At 33.6% G+C, this 21,154-nt stretch overlaps 1 protein-coding gene and 1 pseudogene across 5 annotated transcripts; one reads left to right on the plus strand and one right to left on the minus strand.

Moving 5' to 3' along the window:
• The first annotated feature begins 5,618 nt into the window (after positions 1-5,618).
• On the plus strand, positions 5,619-8,883 carry LOC110822064 (protein phosphatase 2C 53-like; annotated as a pseudogene). Its single transcript, XR_015813433.1, has 4 exons — positions 5,619-6,855; positions 6,952-7,273; positions 7,366-7,466; positions 8,463-8,883. The product of XR_015813433.1 is annotated as a protein phosphatase 2C 53-like (transcript).
• Positions 8,884-9,571: 688 nt separating this feature from the next.
• LOC110821926 (protein phosphatase 2C 50-like) lies at positions 9,572-13,858 on the minus strand. Of its 4 annotated transcripts, none has more exons than XM_022051896.2 (6): positions 13,511-13,858; positions 13,372-13,430; positions 11,911-13,160; positions 11,497-11,814; positions 11,302-11,407; positions 9,572-10,264 (listed from the first exon to the last, which is right to left on the minus strand). In XM_022051896.2, the coding sequence occupies exons 3-6, from the start codon at positions 12,781-12,783 to the stop codon at positions 9,924-9,926; spliced, it is 1,638 nt and encodes a 545-aa protein (XP_021907588.2). In that variant the 5' UTR covers positions 12,784-13,160; positions 13,372-13,430; positions 13,511-13,858; the 3' UTR covers positions 9,572-9,923. The 4 variants fall into 4 exon arrangements, with proteins under 4 accessions (XP_021907588.2, XP_021907589.2, XP_088063509.1 ...); XM_022051897.2 differs by having other exon boundaries at positions 11,911-13,197; XM_088207383.1 differs by having other exon boundaries at positions 11,911-13,430.
• Positions 13,859-21,154: the final 7,296 nt, after the last annotated feature.

Here is a 21,154-nt window from a genome sequence, read left to right on the forward strand (position 1 = left end):
GTTCGGCGTAATTTTTTTACCATTGTGATTACTGTTCCCTTCTCTACAAGTTGACAGGAGTAAAACACCCAACCACAACGTAAGCTGGAGGAGCCGCCACACCGGAGAGCCTCGCTGCCGGTGAGTTTTGATTTTTTGTATTTTTTTGGGCCAACCGAGGTCCTTTAACATATTTTCTCACGAGGTTGATGCAAAATCGGTCGAATTAGGCCAAAAACAGCCGACTTGAGGTGAACTGTCGCCGCGGGCGGCAGCACCGTTGTCGGAGCACAGCGGAGCCGCCGTGTTAGAATTTTGAAATTGGCCAAAATTGGGTCTTGAGACTGATTTTGGATTTTTTGGGGATATTTATAGGTACTTATAATACGTTTTAATTTTTTAAGAAAAATACAGAGAATCTGGGGACCGAGGTAGGCGCAGTCAATAAGTTTCATTTTTCGGGCATCAAATTGCGTAAGAATCTTTTACTCTATTTTCTGTTATAGAATTGAAGTCTAATTAACAATAAATACAGTATTTTATTACAATTTAGAAAATGTTCATAATTAATTATGGATTATTAATAGAGCCAGAACTAGAAATAATCTACTATTGTTCTGTTAATTGTTTTTACAGTTTAAATGCATGATAATACCTTATTTGTAATACCCTAAATTTAATTTTAATGTAATTTAAGATTTATTTATAAATATAATTTCTTAATTTTTCAATTTTTAATTTTTATTTAGAGTAAAAAAAGAAATAAAATTGATGGAGGATGAAATTGAAAATAATTTTGGGGAAAAGTGGTAAAAATTTGAGTTCTAAGAGTATTTTTTAAAGAAAGATCGAAAATTAAGGGTTAAAACATAATTTAAAAAAAATTGTCACGTAGGATGCCCGATCAGCAGACCCGACGAACCAAGACGCGCCACGTGGCAACAGGCACTGACGCGGTGCCACACGGGCGATCCGCGTGCCCACAATCAAACGGCCAAGTTCCGTTCCCGCGCGCACGGACGGCCTGGATGCGCTCCTTCCCAAACGCGATCGAACGGCCAGATTCAAACGCAATCAGACTGTCTAGATTAGATCACGATGGATGGTCCAAATTGGATTGCGATGAATGGTCCAGATTCACTCCCTATTTAATCGTGATCGGACAGTGCAGATCAAATGCGATGGACGGCCCAAATTAAAAGCGGACGGATATAAATAACTCTCATTCACACCAAACCCTAACCCTAGCTGCCAGAACCCCTCGCTGGAGAAGAAGACCTGGCCGCCGGGAAAGAGCCGCCGCCACCTGCTGCTGTATCATAACCTTTTCCAACTGCTAAAAAATGTAAAAACTTCTCCTTTTGCTCGAAATTCAATTTTAAGCTCATCCATGGTCAAATCGGAGCAAAAAGACCAGCTAATTGGCCAGAAAACGCTGGCAAAGCTCGGCGGCAATGCCGCAGAGAATTTCACAAAATGCCTCCGACGAGACCCTTCTCGATTCTCGTTCTGTGTAATTTTTCCACCGTTGTAATCACCGTGTCCTTCTTTACAGGTTGACCAGAGCAAAATACCCAACCGCAACGTGAGCTGAAGGAGCCGTCGCAATGGAGAGCCCTACCACCGGTGAGTTTCAATTTTTTATATTTTTTGGGCTAACTGAGGTCCTTTAACGTGTTGTATCGCAGAGATCAATGCAAAATCGGCTGAATTCGACCAAAAACAGCCTACACGAGACGGACCGCCGCCGCGGGCGACAGTGCCGTTGCCGAAGCATGGCAAAGCCACTGTGCTGAAATTACAAAATTGGTCAAGTGGGCCCCGGGACTGATTTTAGGTTTGTTTGGGATATTTGTAGGTACTATTATTGCGTTTTAATTCCCGAATAAAAATTCAGGAAACTCAAAAATCGCTTGTAGGCACAGTCGAAGAGCTTAGCTTTTCGGACATCAAATCGAGTAAGGATCCCTCACTCTATTCCCTATCATAGAATTGAAGTTTAAATAAATAATAATATAGTATTTTGTGCGAATTTAATAAATGTACATAATTAATTACGGATTACTAATGGAGCCAAAATAAAAAATTATTCTCTGTTGATTTCTGTTGATTTATTTTACAGTTTAAATGCATGATAGTATCTGATTTATCAATTTTATAGTTTGAATGCATGTATTGCTACCTTACATGATCACTGTTTAATTTGAAATTTAAGATATGCTTGTATTCCCTTATGCATGTTTGTTTCTTTGTGTGATTATAGTTGATTTGGAAAATAAACACTAACGAAAAATGGGAAAGTTGTGTGGGAAGATGAATAGATGAAAACAGCAGTCTTACTAGATATCTTGAGAGATGGTGGACGAACCGAGTACATAAAGAACCCTACCGTGAACATTGTTTCATACTGGACGGGGTATAGAGACATGATAATTTTACACTCATAACGGATGGGGTATGGGGACGGCTCATTTCACTCTCATACCGAACGAGATATTGAGGTTTAATAATTTGGCGCTCATACCGAACGGGGTATGGGGACAGCTGGTAATTGAGATTGTAAAGAAAAGTGTTCACGTGTAGTGGGAACATCCCTATGAACCCCCATGGATACTAGTACGCTGGTGAAAAAGTGACAGTTATTGTTTGGTTTATTGACGATGTATATATAGACTTGTGATATGTGATATGTTGCTGATTTTACATGAAACTATTATTTGTATGATATTAATTGTTTGCATAAGTTATTTTTATGAATCTCACTACGGTAAGTGAACAGTAAATAGTTTTATTTATGATAAAGAAATTTATTTAAATTAAATGCTCTATTAGTTTGTTGATTTTATACCAACATTTACTTCTGTGTCAGTGATATAGTGTGATATTCTAACTGGTCTAGTGTACCTCATCCCTTATTTAACCATTTCAGATCAAGAGTATCAGGTTCCAGAGTCTGATCCGTATGAAGATTGCGAGTAGATGCTAGATTTCTTTATTTTCTATTTATTTCTTTATTCTTATGTTTCTTTCAAAAGAATGAATTCACTCTGTAACGTTGTTTGGTACTTTAAGTTATTTGTGTAAGGAATGTAAACCTTGAACATTTATTACGCTTCCATACTTTAATTATCTTTTATTTTCTTTAGATATTTCCAAGGTCGTTACATTATTGATTGATTTTATAATTTTGAATGCGTGTATTATTTGTTTTATGTGGTTACAACTAAATTGGAAAAAATGGAGATTAAAGGTAAACAAAAAATTATGTGAATAAGTGAATGGGTGAAACAACAGCCTTACTGGATATCATGGGAGATGGTAGACGGACCAGGTACATAGAAAATCCTATCGTGAACGTTGTCTCATATCAGACGGGGTATCGAGACTTGATAATTTAGCACTCATAGCGAACATGATATGGGGATGGTCCACTTCACCCTCATAACAGACGGGGTATTAAGGTTTAGTAATTTAATACTCATACCGGAAGGAGTATAGGGACGATCCATTAATTGAGAATGTTAAAGAAAAGTGTTCACACGTAGTGAGAACATTACTATGAAACCCCGTGAATACTAGCAGACTGATAAAAATTAACAATTGTTGTTTTGGTTATTTGAATATGAAAGTATAATATGTGTTATGTTGTCGATTACATATGAAATCATGATATGTATAATATTATTATTTCTATAGGATGTTTTTGTAAATCTCGCCACGGTAAGTGGACAGTAAATGATTTTATTATTGATAAATAAATTTGTTTAATTAAGAGTTCCATTAGTTGTTTTAATTTTTTACCAACCTTCATTTCTGTATCGGTGAGTAACGTGCTATTCTTACTGGGTTAGTGTAATTCATTTCTTATTTAACTATTTTAGATTAAGATGATCAAGATCTGGAACCCGATCTACAAGAGAGTTGCGAATAAGATGCTAGTTTTATTTAATTTTTATTTATTTATTTATTTTTTATATTTTTTTTAAAAATGGTAATTCTCATATCATTATTTGGTACTTTAAGTTATTGTATAAAAAATATAAAACTTAACTAATTATTCTACTTCTGCATTTAATTTATAATCTATTTTTTTTTTAAGATTCCAGAATCGTTACAATATATATATATATGTAATTATTATGTATCCAGCAATAGTCAAATCATTTTTAATGTATTTAATTTTAGTAACTATAAAAACTCAAACAGTTACTAGGAAATTATACCACATTTAAACAATTAAATCAAGTTCAAACAATTACAGAAAAACTAATTTCAAAATTTCAGCAAATGAAATTTGAGAAGATATTAAATTGAATAGGTAAAAAATAGTAAAGAAATTTGTAAACTGAAGTATTATATTAGTAACATATAATATAAATTAATATACAAATTAAATTAAAATGATGTTACAAATCAAATTAAGTTATATTAATTGATATTCATAAATGATATCAAAATCATTGTAGTCTTATAGTACTCTCCTTAGTATATCCATTGCAAAACAGAAAAAAATTATCTTATTAAAAATTTTGTTAGAAAACCTCGGTGAATAAAATCTTATTTGAAGAAAATAGAGCGCATTATGTAATAGCTCTCCCAAGAATATCACTTTATTTCTCTTATTTGAGGTATCTCAATGTTATATACTAATTTTTCAAATATCGTAGGTAATAATTTTGTAAATAAATATGTCAGGTTGTTACTTGAACGAATTTATTTAACTTTCTTATCACCACTCTATATTTTATTATGTCTATTTGATGTGTCATTCTTTCAAATAAATTATACATGTATCATTATTTTTTAAAAATATTAATGACATTTTTTTTTATAGAAGATAGGTCATATGCTTCTTGAATATGTCAATTTATTAATATCAGTCACACACGTGCTCGACTTGGCTCATGTATAGTAAATATTTTTGCATGATTCAAAAAAGTAGGAGTTAATAGGAGAAAGAAACACTATGATCTTTTTAGAATTTTCTCACAAAATAATACAATCTAAATATTAAGACATTATTTTGATGAAAATTTACTTAAAAATCGTGTTAATGATTTTTAAAACTACATTCACATTTAAAAAGTGTATATAGGTAAATTGGAGGCAAACACAAGATGAAATTAATGATTCCATAATTTTTTAAAATGTAATTAGAAGTTTGCATTGAATTACTAAATTTAGAAATTTATTATTTTCTAAAAATTATTTTAGAATAAAATAAAGAAGCAAAAATGTTTGAAATAAATTAAATCTATTTTACAATACTAAATTATCATAAGATGATGCTTTTTTAATGTATAAATAGAATTTAAAACGTTATCTTGTTATATTTATAAGATTTTTTTATTAGAAAATATATGGGGTTTTTTTTAAAAAAATTAATATTATAAATATTTTTATTTATAGCAAATAATTTAAAATTAAAACAAAATTTTTGACATGCTGTAATTAGAAATATTTATTTTATCAGGTTTATCATTAAAAAAATTTAATTTAATGATTATAATTTTATTAATATACTAATAAAGTAAAGTATTAACTCACTAAACTAAATTAATTATTATGAGCACGCTACAGCCTCCTTATACTTGACTTCGTTATCAAGAAGACAAGTACTTTTAATTTATCATATTAGGCTGCTGCGATGTTTTTCATTTTTCTTCTTTTTACTTGCTTTTACTTTTCTTGATCGTTTTCTGGCTCTTAATATTTATGAGAGAAAAAAAAAAAAAAACTGCAAGAGGCTGAGAAGGATTGCCCCAGACGCGGGGAACTCAGGTAATATGTGCAAAAAGGTAATGCCTTTTTTCGGGTTTTCCTTTGATTCTTGGAACATCACCTTTCTTGGGGTTCTTTCACATGACCCTTTCTTTCTCCTTCTTTCTTGTGTCTAGAGGTAAGGCTTTTGCTCCAACCTCTATTTGACTTTCCTTTCTTTTTTTTTTTTGTAGATTTTAAGTATATTTTCTGCTTTTCCATTTCTCTTAGCTGTATAGTTGATGGAGGATATGTCTCCGGCGGTTGGAGTGCCATTTCAAGTAGGTATTTGCAGTCTGTGATAACCCCGGTTTAGCTATTCGTATTGGTTTCACCGGACTGAAGCTCATGGGGGATACAGCTGGTTTGTCATCTAAGGTTTCTGCTCAGTCTACTTCTGGTGAAGATGAAGATTGTGATTGTAATAACTTGGAGAGTGAAGTTAGTGCATTAGTGGTGCCTGTGCAAGAAGAGACCCCTAAGATTGGTGCTCCTCTGTTGGATATAGTATTGGAAGATAAAGGCACTTGGGTTGACACCGATGATTTGATAAAAGAAAGTGAGGAGGATGATTCTTTAATATTGGAGGGTGATCAGATTCTTGATAGTTCTTGTTCACATTCAGTGGCAAGTGAAACTAGCAGCTTATGCGGGGAGGATTTATTGCTTCTCGATGCAGCTTCTGATTTAGGAATAGCTAATGCTGTAGAGAATGAGAAGACCATTTCCAGTTTAGTTATTACTGCTAACAACAGTGATTTTCATGAGTCGAATATCGGTCAGGGGAATGTGACTGATCCTCTTTCTATGGCAATAGACCTTGAGGGAATTGGAGATGGATCCAAACCCAAGCCATCTGCAGTTGCTCTTCAATTGGCTTCAAGTGGAACGGTTGGACGAAGTGTATTTGAGGTGGAATATAGTCCCCTGTGGGGATTTACATCCGTATGTGGAAGAAGACCAGAGATGGAAGATGCAGTTGCAGCAGTACCTCAGTTTATGAAAATTACCATTCAAATGCTTATTGACGATTTGTTATTAGATGGCACAGGAAATTGTTACGCGGACCAAACTGCTTATTTCTTTGGTGTTTATGATGGGCATGGAGGTTCGCAGGTACCGTTTTCCTTTTTCTTTGTGCTTATTGTGTATGTGTTTTCCTCCGCCAAATTTCATGCATGAGGGTCCTTTTTATTGATCACGTTAGTTCAGGTTGCAAACTACTGTCGTGATCGTGTCCACTGTGCTTTGGCGGAGGAAATGGAGTCTGTTAAGGAATGCCCGAGTGATGGAAGTATTAAGGATAGTTGCCAAGAGCAGTGGAGAAGGGCATTATTTACTAAACTTTTTTGTTAAGTTAGATGCTGAAGTTGGAGGGACAGATAATCTTGAACCCCTTGCCCCAGAAACTGGTGGTTCTACTGCTGTTGTTACAATTGTATGCTCTTCCTCTATTATTGTGGCAAACTGTTGAGACTCAGGAGCAGTTCTATTTCGTGGGAAAGAACCAATGGCACTATCTATGGATTATAAAGTAAATAGATTTCATCAATTACTCTTGCACTCTTTTGTAGTTTATAATCAGCTGAGTAACTATTCTCATTTTGTTTTCTGTTATTGTATCAGCCAAATCAAGAAGATGAATATGCAAGAATTGAAGCTGCTGAAGGAAGAGTTATTTCAGTTGAACAAGCACCTTGGAGTTATAGTAGTGTCAAAATCTATTGGTATGTGTTTGACAAGATTCCACTTTTTCCCATCTGGATGTTGATTTTCTACTTTCCATATTTGCAATATCTTAACTATGGCAGGTGTTTCATGTTGGAGTTTTTGATCAAATAGCTGTATATGGAAAAGAAGTTCGTAGTAATCTCCGTGATTTTGCTGATGGTTGCCTCTAAATAGTCCACAATGGTGTCAGTTTCACTCTTCTTTTAGTTGTGAAAACTATACCCACTGTGTTGTGCATGAGAGATGTTTAGGGTCGAACTTAACGTAGAAAGTCAGGTGACTCTTCACGGATTGTTATCGCTGCTGGATTAATGTTGCTTTTAATTGGTAATCAAATGAATCCTTCCTGCTTTTGCCTTTGGTGGTACTTCTGCCGTTGTATTAATTACACCTGTTCTTGTTTTTCATAATTTTATTGATGTTGCCTTCATTTTGCACCAGTAATTTGCATTTGTGCAACATTTAACACTAGGCAATCTCGTTGGTACGTAGGCATCAATTGCATTTTTTTGCTTTTTCCTTCATAGGTTTTCTCATACACACTTTTGTGAATTCACTAACAGTTTGTTTGGTCTGATTCCTATGCTGTGCCTACTTTATTTTCTTAGTCATTGATCTTGATACGGAAAATTGCCTCAAAGGTTTTATGCTCGAGTCAGTTTTGTTTTGAATGTTCATGAATGAATTTTCAATTCTTACTGGAAATAGAGAGTGGTGCCTAAAAACTTGAAGATCAGAGTGGGAAGGTTTAAAAATGAAAAGTTACTGTACAATTTTATTCATCAAGATTAGTTTAATAATCAAGAGAAGGAATAAAGTAGAAAAAGAATTGTAGTTGAACTAAAGTGACTGAAGCAGTATTATGAAACAATAGTATCAATATAGTGGTGGGAAGGAAGGATCCATGCTGCTGTTAGTTGTAGTCAAGATAATTGATTCAGTGGGTTGCATCACTTAAGATTGAAGACTGATTCCCACCTGTGGGGCTGCAGGTGATAGATGTAAGCCATGAATCATTCCAGAATGAGAAGTGACGTTTATTCCTAGAGCGAAAGAAGATGAATGCATCGTTCGTGCTAGTGATGGTCTGTGGGATGTCATGTCAAATGAAGAGGCATGTGATCTGGCACGAAAGCGTATACTTTTCTGGCATGAAAAGAACAGTGTTAACCTTCCCTCAGAAATGGATAAAGGAAATGAAATGGATCCTGCTGCTCAAACTGCACTGAGTGTCTATCAGATCAAGCTCTCCAGAAGGGAAGCAAAGACAACACTACCGTGATCTAGGTGGATTCGAAAGCTCAAAGGAAGTCCGAAAAATAGAAACATGATCCTTCTCCAGCCTTTTCTAGCTAATTTTGTACAATACATTGTGATCTGATATAGTATTTGCCCATTTGTTTGTGAATTTCATATACAAATCTACAATTATTTTAACTTAAAAAGTAATAAATCTATTATATAAGATGATAAAAATTAAACTCGCATGGAATTAAAAAATTTCTATCAAAATAGAAAAAATTTTGAAAACATTGCTTTAGTTCTATGTGAAAATTCCATCAGTACAATTTTTTTAACACTTCCTAATAAAAAATATATTCCCATATGAATTTATAAATAAATTTTACATAAATTATAAATTTATTTCAAATATATATTATTGTGGGGACAAAGATATCTTAATTTAGTTGGCAAAAGCCTCGCCATCTTTAGCTTAGTGATAGTATAGAATCTCAAATACAATTGTAATCATGATTGATTAAAAATTAATATAAGTTTAAGATTATATTTTTTATCAGTAAATATAGGAATCTGTATTTTATTACATATCAATTTCTTGTCTACAATGCTAGAAAAAAATATGTTTTAACAAATATCTGAAATTACCAAACATCCTTTATTGGCGATGATGTGAGATTATATCTCTTACCACAAATTCGAAGCGTGTTCGAGAGTACACATGCACATTCAGAATATCAACGAAATATTTGACAAAACCAAACTATAAAACATAATAAAAATGAAAAATTGTATGCATACTTCATCATTTGTTCAAAAAATTAAATGGGAAAATCCTCAAAGCTAAAAAACTTTGTACATGTAGAAGAAAATTATTATATTCTCTTATAAGCACTAGGCAGTTTAAACAATACAGAAGCAAATGCAGACTCCCCAGAGTGTTTTTACTCGGGAAAGAAGAAATACAATAAAAGCACGGAGCTTTGAACTATCCCCTATCCCCTACAACAGGCAGCTAAAGATGTACATGGCTACAAGTTGGCAATGCTGTAATCACTTGAATCAATAACAACTTCTTGCAAAGTTGCAGCAGTTCTTTACTCTCTAAAAAATACATACAGGCATGAATAAGCCCATGGGAAAAACAAATGGGCAAATACTAATATCAGATCACAGCGTATAGTACAAGAATTAGCTAGAAAGGCTAGAGAAGATCATGTTCTGTTCTTGAATTTCCTTTGAGCTTTCAAGTCCACCACAATCACGGTAATGTTATCTTTACTTCCCTTCTGGAGAGCTCGATTTGATAGGTACTCAGCAGCAGCTTGAGCAGCAGGATCCACTTCATTGCCTTTATCCCTTTCTGAGGGAAGGCTAACACTGTTCTTTTTGTGCCAGAGAAGTATACGTTTTCGTGCCAAATCACATGCCTCTTCATTTGACATCACATCCCACAAACCATCACTAGCAAGAATGAGGCATTCATCTTCTTTCGCTCTAGGAATAAATGTCACTTCAGGATCTGGAATGATCCATGGCTTAAGATATCTATCACCTGGAGCCCCACAGGCGGTAATCAGTCTTCAAACTTAAGTGATGCAACCCACTGAATCAATTATCTTGACTACAACTAACAGCAGCATTGACCCTTCCCCCCACCCTATACTGATAGTATTGTTTCATAATATTGCTTCAGTCACTTTGATTCCACTTCAATTCTATCTCTACATTATTCCTTCACTTAATTATTAGACTAATCCTGATGAGTAAAATTGTACAGTAACTACTCATTTTTAAACCTCTCCACTCTTATCTTCAATTTTTCAGACAGCAGCCTCTATTCTTCCCAGTAAAATTGAAAATCCATTCTTGAAGATTCTAAATAAAACTGACAAGAGCATAAGAATTTTGAGGCAATTTTACATATCTAGATCAATGGCTAAGAAAATGAACTAGGAACAGTGTAGGAATTGGACCAAACAAACTGTTGATAAATTTACAAATGTATGGAAAGACCTATGAAGGAAAAGTGAAAATATTATTGATACCTAAATTCTTTCAAAAAAAAAAATTATTGATGCCTACATGCTAACAAGATTGCCTAGTATTAAATGTTTCATAAATGCAAAATTATTTGTGCAAAATGAAGGCAACATCAGTCAGATTATGAAAAACAAGAACAGGTGTATGTAATTAATACAACTGCAGAAGTACCACCAAAGACAAAAGGGGGAAGGATTTATTTGATACCAATTAAAAAGCACCATTAAGCCAGCAGCTATAACAATCCGTGAAGAGTCACCTGATCTTTCTACCTTAAGTTCCTGACCCTAAACTTCTCTCACCCACAACACAGTGGGTGCCGTTTTCACAAATAAAGAAGAATGAACCTGATACCATTATTTTAGAGGCAAGCATCTGCAAAATCATAGAGATTTCTACGAATTTTTTTCTATATACAGGCTCGTTACTGTATGATCAAACAACTCCAACATGAAACACCTGCCACTATGCCAAGATATTGCAAGTATGGAAAGTACGAAATCAACATCCAAATGAACAAAAAAATCGAATCAGCTATTGAACACATACCAATAGATCTTGACATTGCAAGAACTCCAAAAACACGGTGCCCGTTCCACTGAATAACTCTCCCTCCGGCAGCTTCAATTCTTGCATATTCATCTTCTCGATTCGGCTAATGCAACAACAGAAAACCAAAATGAAAATAGTTACTCGATTATAAACTACAAAAGAATGCAAGACTAATTGATGAAGTCTCTTTACTTTATGATCCACAGATAGTGCCATTGGTTCTTTCCCACGAAATAGAACGGCCCTTGAGTCTCCACAGTTTGCCACAATAATATGGGAAGAGCATATAATTGCAACAACAGCAGTAGAGCCAACAGTTTCTGGGGCAACAGGTTCGAGATTAGCTGTTCCTCCAACTTCAGCATCTACCTTAACAAAACAGTTAGTAAATGCCCTTCTCCACTGCTCTTGGCAACTATCCTTAATACTTCCATCACTCAGGCATTCCTTAACAGACTCCATTTCCTCCGCCAAAGCACAATGGACCCGATCACGACAGTAGTTTGCAACCTGAACTAACGTGATCAATAAAAAGGACCCTCATGCATGAAATTTGGCAGAGGAAAACACATACACAATAAGCACAAAGAAAAAGGAAAACAGTACCTGCGAACCTCCATGCCCATCATAAACACCAAAGAAATGAGCAGTTTGGTCCGCGTAACAATTTCCTGTGCCATCTAATAACAAATCGTCAATAAGCATTTGAATGGGAATTTTCATAAACTGAGTTACTGCTGCAACTGCATCTTCCATCTCTGGTCTTCTTCCACATACGGATGTAAATCCCCACAGGGGACTATATTCCACCTCAAATACACTTCGTCCAACCGTTCCACTTGAAGCCAATTGAAGAGCAACTGCAGATGGCTTGGGTTTGGATCCATCTCCAATTCCCTCAAGGTCTATTGCCATAGAAAGAGGATCAGTCACATTCCCCTGACCGATATTCGACTCATGAAAATCACTGTTGTTAGCAGTAATAACTAAACTGGAAATGGTCTTCTCATTCTCTACAGCATTAGCTATTCCTAAATCAGAAGCTGCATCGAGAAGCAATAAATCCTCCCCGCATAAGCTGCTAGTTTCACTTGCCACTGAAAGTGAACAAGAACTATCAAGAATCTGATCACCCTCCAATATTAAAGAATCATCCTCCTCACTTTCTTTTATCAAATCATCGGTGTCAACCCAAGTGCCTTTATCTTCCAATACTATATCCAACAGAGGAGCACCAATCTTAGGGGTCTCTTCTTGTACAGGCACCACTAATGCACTAACTTCACTCTCCAAGTTACTACAATCACAATCTTCATCTTCACCAGAAGTAGACTGAGCAGAAACCTTAGATGACAAACCATCTGTATCCCCCATGAGCTTCAGTCCTGTGAAACCAATACGAATAGCTAAGCTGGGGTTATCACAGACTGGATTACCTACTTGAAATGGCACTCCAACCGCCGGAGACATCTCCTCCATCAAAATCCTTATCCGGGTAGTACAAAAATTGACCCTCCGAACTCCCAAGAATTAAAGAACCTGTCATTGTTCAGCTAATTTTATGGCCGTCTCTAATGAAGAATAATATTGGACTGTGAAGCATGGGTTTCAAGAGACCATTTTCCATGCCTTAAAAGCACGATATATATGAACCAAAAGAAGAGGCAAACTCAGGGGAAGGAACTTATTGGTGAGGCAGAAAAAGGTTGTGAAAACGATATGAGGTAGTCAGATCTGGTCAACAAGAACAGATCCAGAGTGCCATTTGTAGACCAAAATAGATAGGTTCGACCTGAGTAGTCTCTCCAACTTCTCCTCTGGACTTTTCTTTATCTTTTCCCCCATCAACTATACAGCTAAGAGAAAGGAAAAAGCAGAAAATATATTTAAAATCTACAAAAAAAAGAAAAAACAGAAAAATCAAATAGAGGTTGGAGTAAACGCCTTATCTTTAAACACAAGAAAGAAGGAGAAAAAAAGTGTCATGTGAAAGAACCCCAAGAAAGTTGATGTCTCAAGAATCACAAGAAAACCCTAAAAAAGTCACTACCCTTTAGCACATATTACCTGAGTTCCCTGGATCTGAGGCAACCCTTCTCAGCCTCTTGCGTTTTTTTTATTTCTCTCTAAAATATTCAGAGTCAGAAAACGATCAAGAAAAGTAAAAGAAAGTAAAAAGAAAAAAAAAAGAAAAACAAAGCACCACCCTAATCTGGTCAATTAAAAATACTCAGTCTTCTTCTCCATCCCGTTTACTTGCAGAGTCTTTAAACCACTCATAAACGAAAACATCGCAGCCTACTCATCAAAGCACCACGGAGAGAAGATATATTCGCTATCGTTACCATTAAAAAAAAAAAAATAGCATCCCAATCAAATGCAAGACTTAAGAGAGTCTTTCTTCATTCTTTTCTTGTTTATATAGGAATCCCAGGCGTTGAGACTTGAGAGTGAAGAAGAAAGTGATTTTTTTTTTTGTTCTTTTTTGAAGATTATTAATAAAGGAAACAAGACAGAGAGAGTGTGCATTGCGCGTGTGAGGGAGAGGAGAGTTGACAGATGTCTAATCTAAAAGAGCATATTAAAGCATCTCCACCCATGTCCTTTTTCATTCTCCAATCGGAAACAAACTCATTGTCCCGGCTTATATGCTACCAACTCCTCTTATGAATTTTTGATTACTTTCCCTTCACGGCTTTCCCCCTTTTTCTTCTTAATTCAATTCTCCATTTTGACAGACTTCGTTTATAATTGAACCTGGTAGATCTTTTTTTTCCATATGGGTTCGTAATTTTATGTAAAACCAATTATTCAATGATAAAATATTTAAGCAGATTTACATTAAAAATTAAATCTTTTTTTACGGCCAACATATTATTTAACAGTGAAGATTATCGAATCATTTTTAAAAGTCATAAGTTTAAATTTTATTAATGATGTTGAATTTTTAACTTTATAATTATATTTTAAGTCGACTGTGAAAGAATCATAATGATTAATTTAATAAATTAATAATTTAATTCATTAGTAAATTTATAGAGTTAGAGTTATTAATTTAATATAAAATAAATAATTCTTTTTTAAAAAAAAGTATCATCTTTTAATAATTCTTTTAAAACAGAGATTTTATGGTATTTTTAATTTTAAAATCAATTTAATTTATTTTAATTATTCATACTTCTTTACTTTATGCTAAATTAATTTTTTTAAAAATACAGATTTTTATTTTCCACCTCAATATAAGCATGAATTGATTTCTAATTACATTTTAAAAAATTATGGAATCACTAATTCCATCTTGTGTTTGCCTCCAATTTAACTATAGATATTTTCTAAAAGTGAATGTAGTTTTAAAAATTATTAAAACTATTTTTTAAGTAAATTTTCGTCAAAATAATATCTTATAATTAGATTATACTATTTCATACAAAAAAAAAATTTAAACTTATAGTTTTTCTTCTCCCATTAACATGAACTTTGATTGAAACGTCCTAACGAAAGAAGCTCATTTTGGCCTAAAAATGTACTTAAATTATACTATTACAAGATTAGCAACAATCAATGAACACGAACGCTTTTAGAATCTTTTTGCGCTATAATCTTTCATTAAAAAATATAAGATACATTATGAATAATCTAGTAAGTGCTAAAAAAATTAAAAATGACCCGAAACTCATCAAGAAAATAGCTCAAAAAATTCAGTAGAAAAAATTATTAGTTCGGGTGATACAAATAATTGCCGAAAAATTATTTTTCTTCCTCCTACTTCTATTAATTTTAATATGGATCAACTCTAAAATTTTTCTCACATTATTTATTTGAATATTTAAATAATGTTGGATACTTCATGTATAATATTCTAATTCTATTCGTAGTAACTTTTATTTTTTATTTTTGGATTAATAGAAATTTATCATTATTATTACAGCGTTATTATTTTATTATCAAAATTATTATTTTTTTATTTATATCTTGTTATTTGTAATTAAAAATCATATGTCATTACCCATTTTATAACAATTTTTTAAAAAAAATGTGAAGTCTAATCCTTTCTACTTTAATTGAGTTTCAAATATTGGAACGACTTTCCTTCGCCCTTTTCTACGTTATAATTTTTATTATTTCTACACTTTTAAATATTTATCTCGGTATCGTTTATTTTTTATTCTACAACTAATGTCCCGAACTCTTTTAATAATTTTTATATCTCTTGCCTCTTATAATTCATTTTTTTATAATATATATTTTTTTTTCATAACATTGCTCCCAAGAGAGATCATTCCTCCCACCACTATATTAATACTATTGTTTCATAAAGTCACTTAGGTTCAACTTCGGTTCTATTTCTACCTTATTGTTTAATTTGATTATTATACTAACATTGTACAATAACTTCTATTTTTTAAATACCTCGGCTTTTACATTCAAATTTTTATACACCGATCTATAGTTTTTAACAAGAATTGAAAATCCATTCACGAGTATTCAAAATAAAAGTGGCTCGAGGCAATTTTATATATCAGGATCAATGACTAAGAAAATATGGGAGGAATAACATAAGAATTGGAACAAACAAACTGTTCATGAATTCACAAAAGCATGCATGAGAAAACCCAACAAGGAAAAGCCAAACATATAATTGATGTCTACCTACTAACAAGATTGCCTAGTATTTAATTGTTGTGTAAATGCAAATTATTGGTGAGGCAACATCTATAAAATTATGAAAAAACAAGAACATGAGTAATTAATGCAACGACAAAAAGTACCACCAAAGACAAAAAGTATTACATGTCATTTATTTCCCTCTTTCTTTTCTTTTTTTTTTTATTTACCAATTTGTAGATTTGTTGGTATTTTATAGTTTATATATAATTTAAGTTTTAAAATATACATACAAAATGATTTGCAACACATAATAACAATAAGTTAAAAATAATCAATTGTTTAACTTAATATTTATATTAAATATAAAACATATTATTTTTTAATAAAAAAAATGTCTATGAAAGTCATATATAACGAGTAATATTATTAGTTACATTTAGTGTTCCCACAACTATTCTTATTCCACGAATCAATTATCAAATTTTTTTTTTCAAAATTGCTATGTTTTACATTGACTAAAACATTCTCCTTTCGAGTAGTTCAAAAATTGATTGTATTTCAAAAGTCAACTACTAACTTAATAAAGAAAAAATAATAATAATGAACCTCCTACTTAAATAATCGAGATTTATCACTAATTTACTAGCTCAAAAGTAATTTCTCATGAAATTGTTGATAATCATTTGAAATTTTTATTCAGCTGTATGACCACAACGACTAAATGTGTAAAAACCCAAACATCTATTAAAGATTTCAAGTTTATAACTCAGTAATAGTAAAATAAGTAATATTGAAATTTATTATTTCGCATAAGCAATTAAAGTTTGAAGGTTACATTCCTTACACGTTTATTTAAAATATCCAATAGGAGCTATGAGAATGTCTTTGAAACTCAAATAAGAAAAACATAAAAGAAAATAAATATGATTAATCTATATTCGAAATTGACGAAGCGGAAGACGTAAACTATTAACTAGTCTCTTGCTATTTAGAATCTGGGTATTGGTCGTCCTAATATGAAATTATTAATAAGAAATAGATGAGGTACACTAACTCAGTAAGAATATCAACGTCTTACCACCGATACAGAAAATTAAATTGTCGTAGAAAATATAAAACAACCAATCAAGCTCGTTTTTAATAAAACTCGAATGTTAGTGCATTCATTATTCGTTTCACTGAAAACGTTAGTATTTTCTTGACTACCCTGTAACTTTTCAAATGTTATTCATTAAGATAAAAATCAGAATAACAGTATACCTTTCAAAAGATATATAACAATTGACCATTCACTATTTCCTAAAATCAAATTCCTTACAATATTCATCTCTACTCTATCATTTTACCTTTTTCTACCAGTGTAACTAGGGGTCCATAGGAATCCCCACTACACGTGGTTACGAACATTTTCTTTATAATCAAACGGTCATCCCCATACCTCGTCTAGAAATGGGTACCACAACACATAACTGCCTCAATACCTCGTTCAGTATGAGTGTAATTAAACTAATTTTTCTGATATGAGACTTTCTAGTCCCGTACGACTAAGGGTAATGTCCACGGTAGGGTTCACCTTATGCACCAAATCCGTACACTTTTTTTCATAATACTCGGTAAACTCTCTTATTCAACATCATTAATTCATGCATATCATTTATTTTATTTACTATTTAGCCTTAAACGACACGTATATCCAGTAAAGATTCGAAACTTTAAAGGAAATAAATTTATAATTTAAATATATAAGCGAATAATAGAATTAGAGTTTACATTTCTTACATAATAATTTAGAATGTCCAATAGGGTTATGAAAATGTTCTTTCAAAAGACAAACGATAATTAAAAAAATGAAAAAAAAAATGAGCAAATAAATAAGCATATTAAGACAACCTTTACTAATACTTGAAGGAAATCCAGGTGGTGAACTACTCACAACTCTTTTGTTGATCGAGATCTGAATCTTAATCTTTATAATATGAAATAGTTAATGAAATAGTGAGTTACACTAACCCAGTAAGAATGTCATACTAATAATAGATATGGAAAACTCAATATTGGTAAAAATCAGAAAAATAACTAATTAAGTCATTGTTTTAATTAAATACATTTAACTTAAAGATATTTGTTTGATACTTAACGTAACAAGTTTTTCAAAAAACAACCTATGAATGCTCATATCCATACCAATTTTCATTTTCACACATAAGAGAACAAGAGACGATAACTTTCATTTCTTACTTACTTACTAGTACTCTTAGGGGTCCATAGGGATGCCCTCTACTCATGAACCCAATATCCAATTTTAACAATTAATTGGTTGTCCATATACCATGTCCGATAATGGGCGCCAAAAATTTTATTGCCTCGATACCTTGTCCGGTATAAGAGTAAACAATAACTCTCAAACCTTTCCAGTAAGAGACTTCTCAGTCCCGTTCTACTCAGGTGTGCAGAACACTGCATTTTTCATTGCGTTTCTTGATGATTTTTGGTTTTTGAATTTCTTGGATTTTCTGATATATTGCAACGTAAGTCAAAATGGCGTGAAAAAATGCTAGGAACAATAACAAAGGATAAAAAATCTCAGCAGGGGTCGAGTTGGGGTTCTAGCGCGGCGACACCACCGCGCTCCACCGCCTGGTCATCTTTCTCTGTTGGCTCTTCCTCTCGGTCAAGTTGGTTTCAGTTTGTTCTTGGTGAAAATCTGTTTAAATCATGGTTAGGGAGTATTTCTCAACAAAAGGAGGGGAAAAACATATGTTTACCGGTGGTTTCGGTCTTTCGATGCGGCGACTCAACAGAGCTCCGCTGTCCCTCCCTCGTGATTTATGGCTTTTCTCGGTCATCCTATATCGAAAACGTGTTAAGCAATTAAAGAGTGAAAAAATGAGAAGAACAGGAAGAAAACATGGCTTATCGGGGCATTTTTCGATCTTTAGTGCGGCGGCACAACTGTGTTTCGCCACCTCTTTTTCGTGGGTCGCAGTCCTCTTTGGTTTTTCCTGCATAGGGTTGGTTTAAACAACCTAAGATAGGGAGACAGGGAGAACAGAAAGAAAAATCTTGCTCACCGATGTGTTTTGGGTCTCCGACGCGGTGGAGCTGATGTCCTCCGATGGCTGGGCTTCTCCCCATTTCTTATTCTTCTCCGACAACGTGTGTCAGCTAAGGTTAGAGTTTCGATGGAAGAGAGGTTTAAATACATCTCTACGATCAATCCCAGTAGACCGTGTGGGTCCACAGGGCACAACGGAGGCAATCCGATCGCACTTATTTGGGAAACGCTTTTAGACCACTTAATTGATCAACTATGCGAATCAGGACTGTCGATTGTACGATCATTGGATTTGTCACGTGGGCGATCAGAGCAATTCATTTGAAAACTATACAGGATATTATCTAGGCTGTCAGTGTGCGTGGGACTGGACACGGGTCGTTCGATCGTCCTGGTACACTGATCACACGCATGTCTCCCGCGTAAAGCCCATGTTAGCGTGTCCGCCACGCAGCGTGTCCTGACTCCCCGTGCTATTGACGTAACTGTCCTATGTGGCCTATACTTTTTTTTTTCCGACTTTGACCCCTATTTTTAAATTTTTCTTTTAAATATATCTCCCATTTATTTACAGTTTAATCATATTTTTTGAAAATTATTTTAAAAATACTCAAAATACATATATCTAAATAAAAATAATAACCGTAATTAAAATTAAAACTCTTTAATTTTTTATTATTAGAAAAGACATTAAATTTTTTATTATTACGGTAAGTTTGATACTTACCGTAACAAGTTTTTTTAAAAATAACCTATGAATGCTCATATCCATACCACTTTTCATTTTCACACATAAGAGAACAAAAGACGATAACTTTCATTTCTTTCTTACTTACTAGTACCCTTGGGGGTCCATAGGGATGTCCTCTACTCGTAAACACAATATCCAATTTTAACAATTAATTAGTTGTCTATATACCATGTCCGATAATGGGCGCCAAAAATTTTATTGCCTCGATACCTCGTCCGGTATAAAAATGAACCATATCTCTCAAACATTTCTAGTAAGAGACTTTTCAGTCCCGTTCTACTCAGATAACGTTTGTGGTAGGGTTTCCTATATACCGGACCCGTCAATCATTTTCTTGGGTATCTAGTAAATTTTTCACATAAAAATTTTTATTAATAAAGCAACTAACAAATGCATACCAATATATCATATTATACTTACATATCATTTATATGACATTTATATAGACAATATAGTTGTCATAACAATTGATCATATAACCTGTAACACCCAAATTATTATTTTTATTTTCGTATTTGAATTTTAGTTTAATTTTTTATAAATTTAACTTATAAGATTTTAATTTAATTTAATTTAATAAAAATAATAATAATGATAAAATAGGGTAAACTTATTTTTTGGATTTAATTAAAATTGATTTTAGAAAAAAAGGGTGAAAATTTGGATTCTGGAAGCATTTTTGAAAAAAAAATAAGAAACCGGATGTCAAAACGCAATTTGGAAAAGTTGTGCCACGTCAGCAGCCCCGGCCAACCAGGACACGCCGCGTGGCAAGGAACACTGACATGGGACGGGCCACGTGGGTGATTCGCGTGCGCGCGATCAGACAGCCCAGATCCGTTCCTGCGCACACGGACGACCCAGATCAAATGTGCGCATGAACGGCTCAAATCTCACGTGTACGGAAGGCCCAGATTCAATCAGGCACGGACGGTCCAGATCGCATCGCGATGGACGACCCATATTTAATCCCAAATAAATCGCGATCGGACGGTTCAGATTAAATCTTGATGGACGATTGAGATTAAAAGGTAAAATGGTATAAATAACCCCACACACACCCGACCACAAATGATTTTCGCCTTGTAATTCAAAAGAGGATTAAAGTCTACAATATACTTTGTTGCAATTGTGTAGAAACTAAGCAATAGTATATCCAAAACCAAGCAAATGGTGTAGAAGTGTGTCTAATGATTCTTAAGGAATAGAAGGACGTAATGCCCTTGGAACTCCCCAAAAAGCTTCCACCAAGGCGAGAGGTAGATCACTAGATCGAGTTGGAATCAGGTGACAAACATCCTGGCATAGATTCCTAACACATTGCACCCACAGAACTGACATAATTAAAAATATAGCTTTAAGGTTGTCTTGAAGTGGGCTACATCCAGTCTTCCAAAGTCCCTAATAGTGCACCTGTTTTATTTCAAAATAAGAAA

Source organism: Carica papaya, chromosome 7, assembly GCF_054855325.1.
Source record: "Carica papaya isolate Zhongbai chromosome 7, ASM5485532v1, whole genome shotgun sequence".
In the NCBI taxonomy this organism is placed as follows: Eukaryota; Viridiplantae; Streptophyta; class Magnoliopsida; order Brassicales; family Caricaceae; genus Carica; species Carica papaya.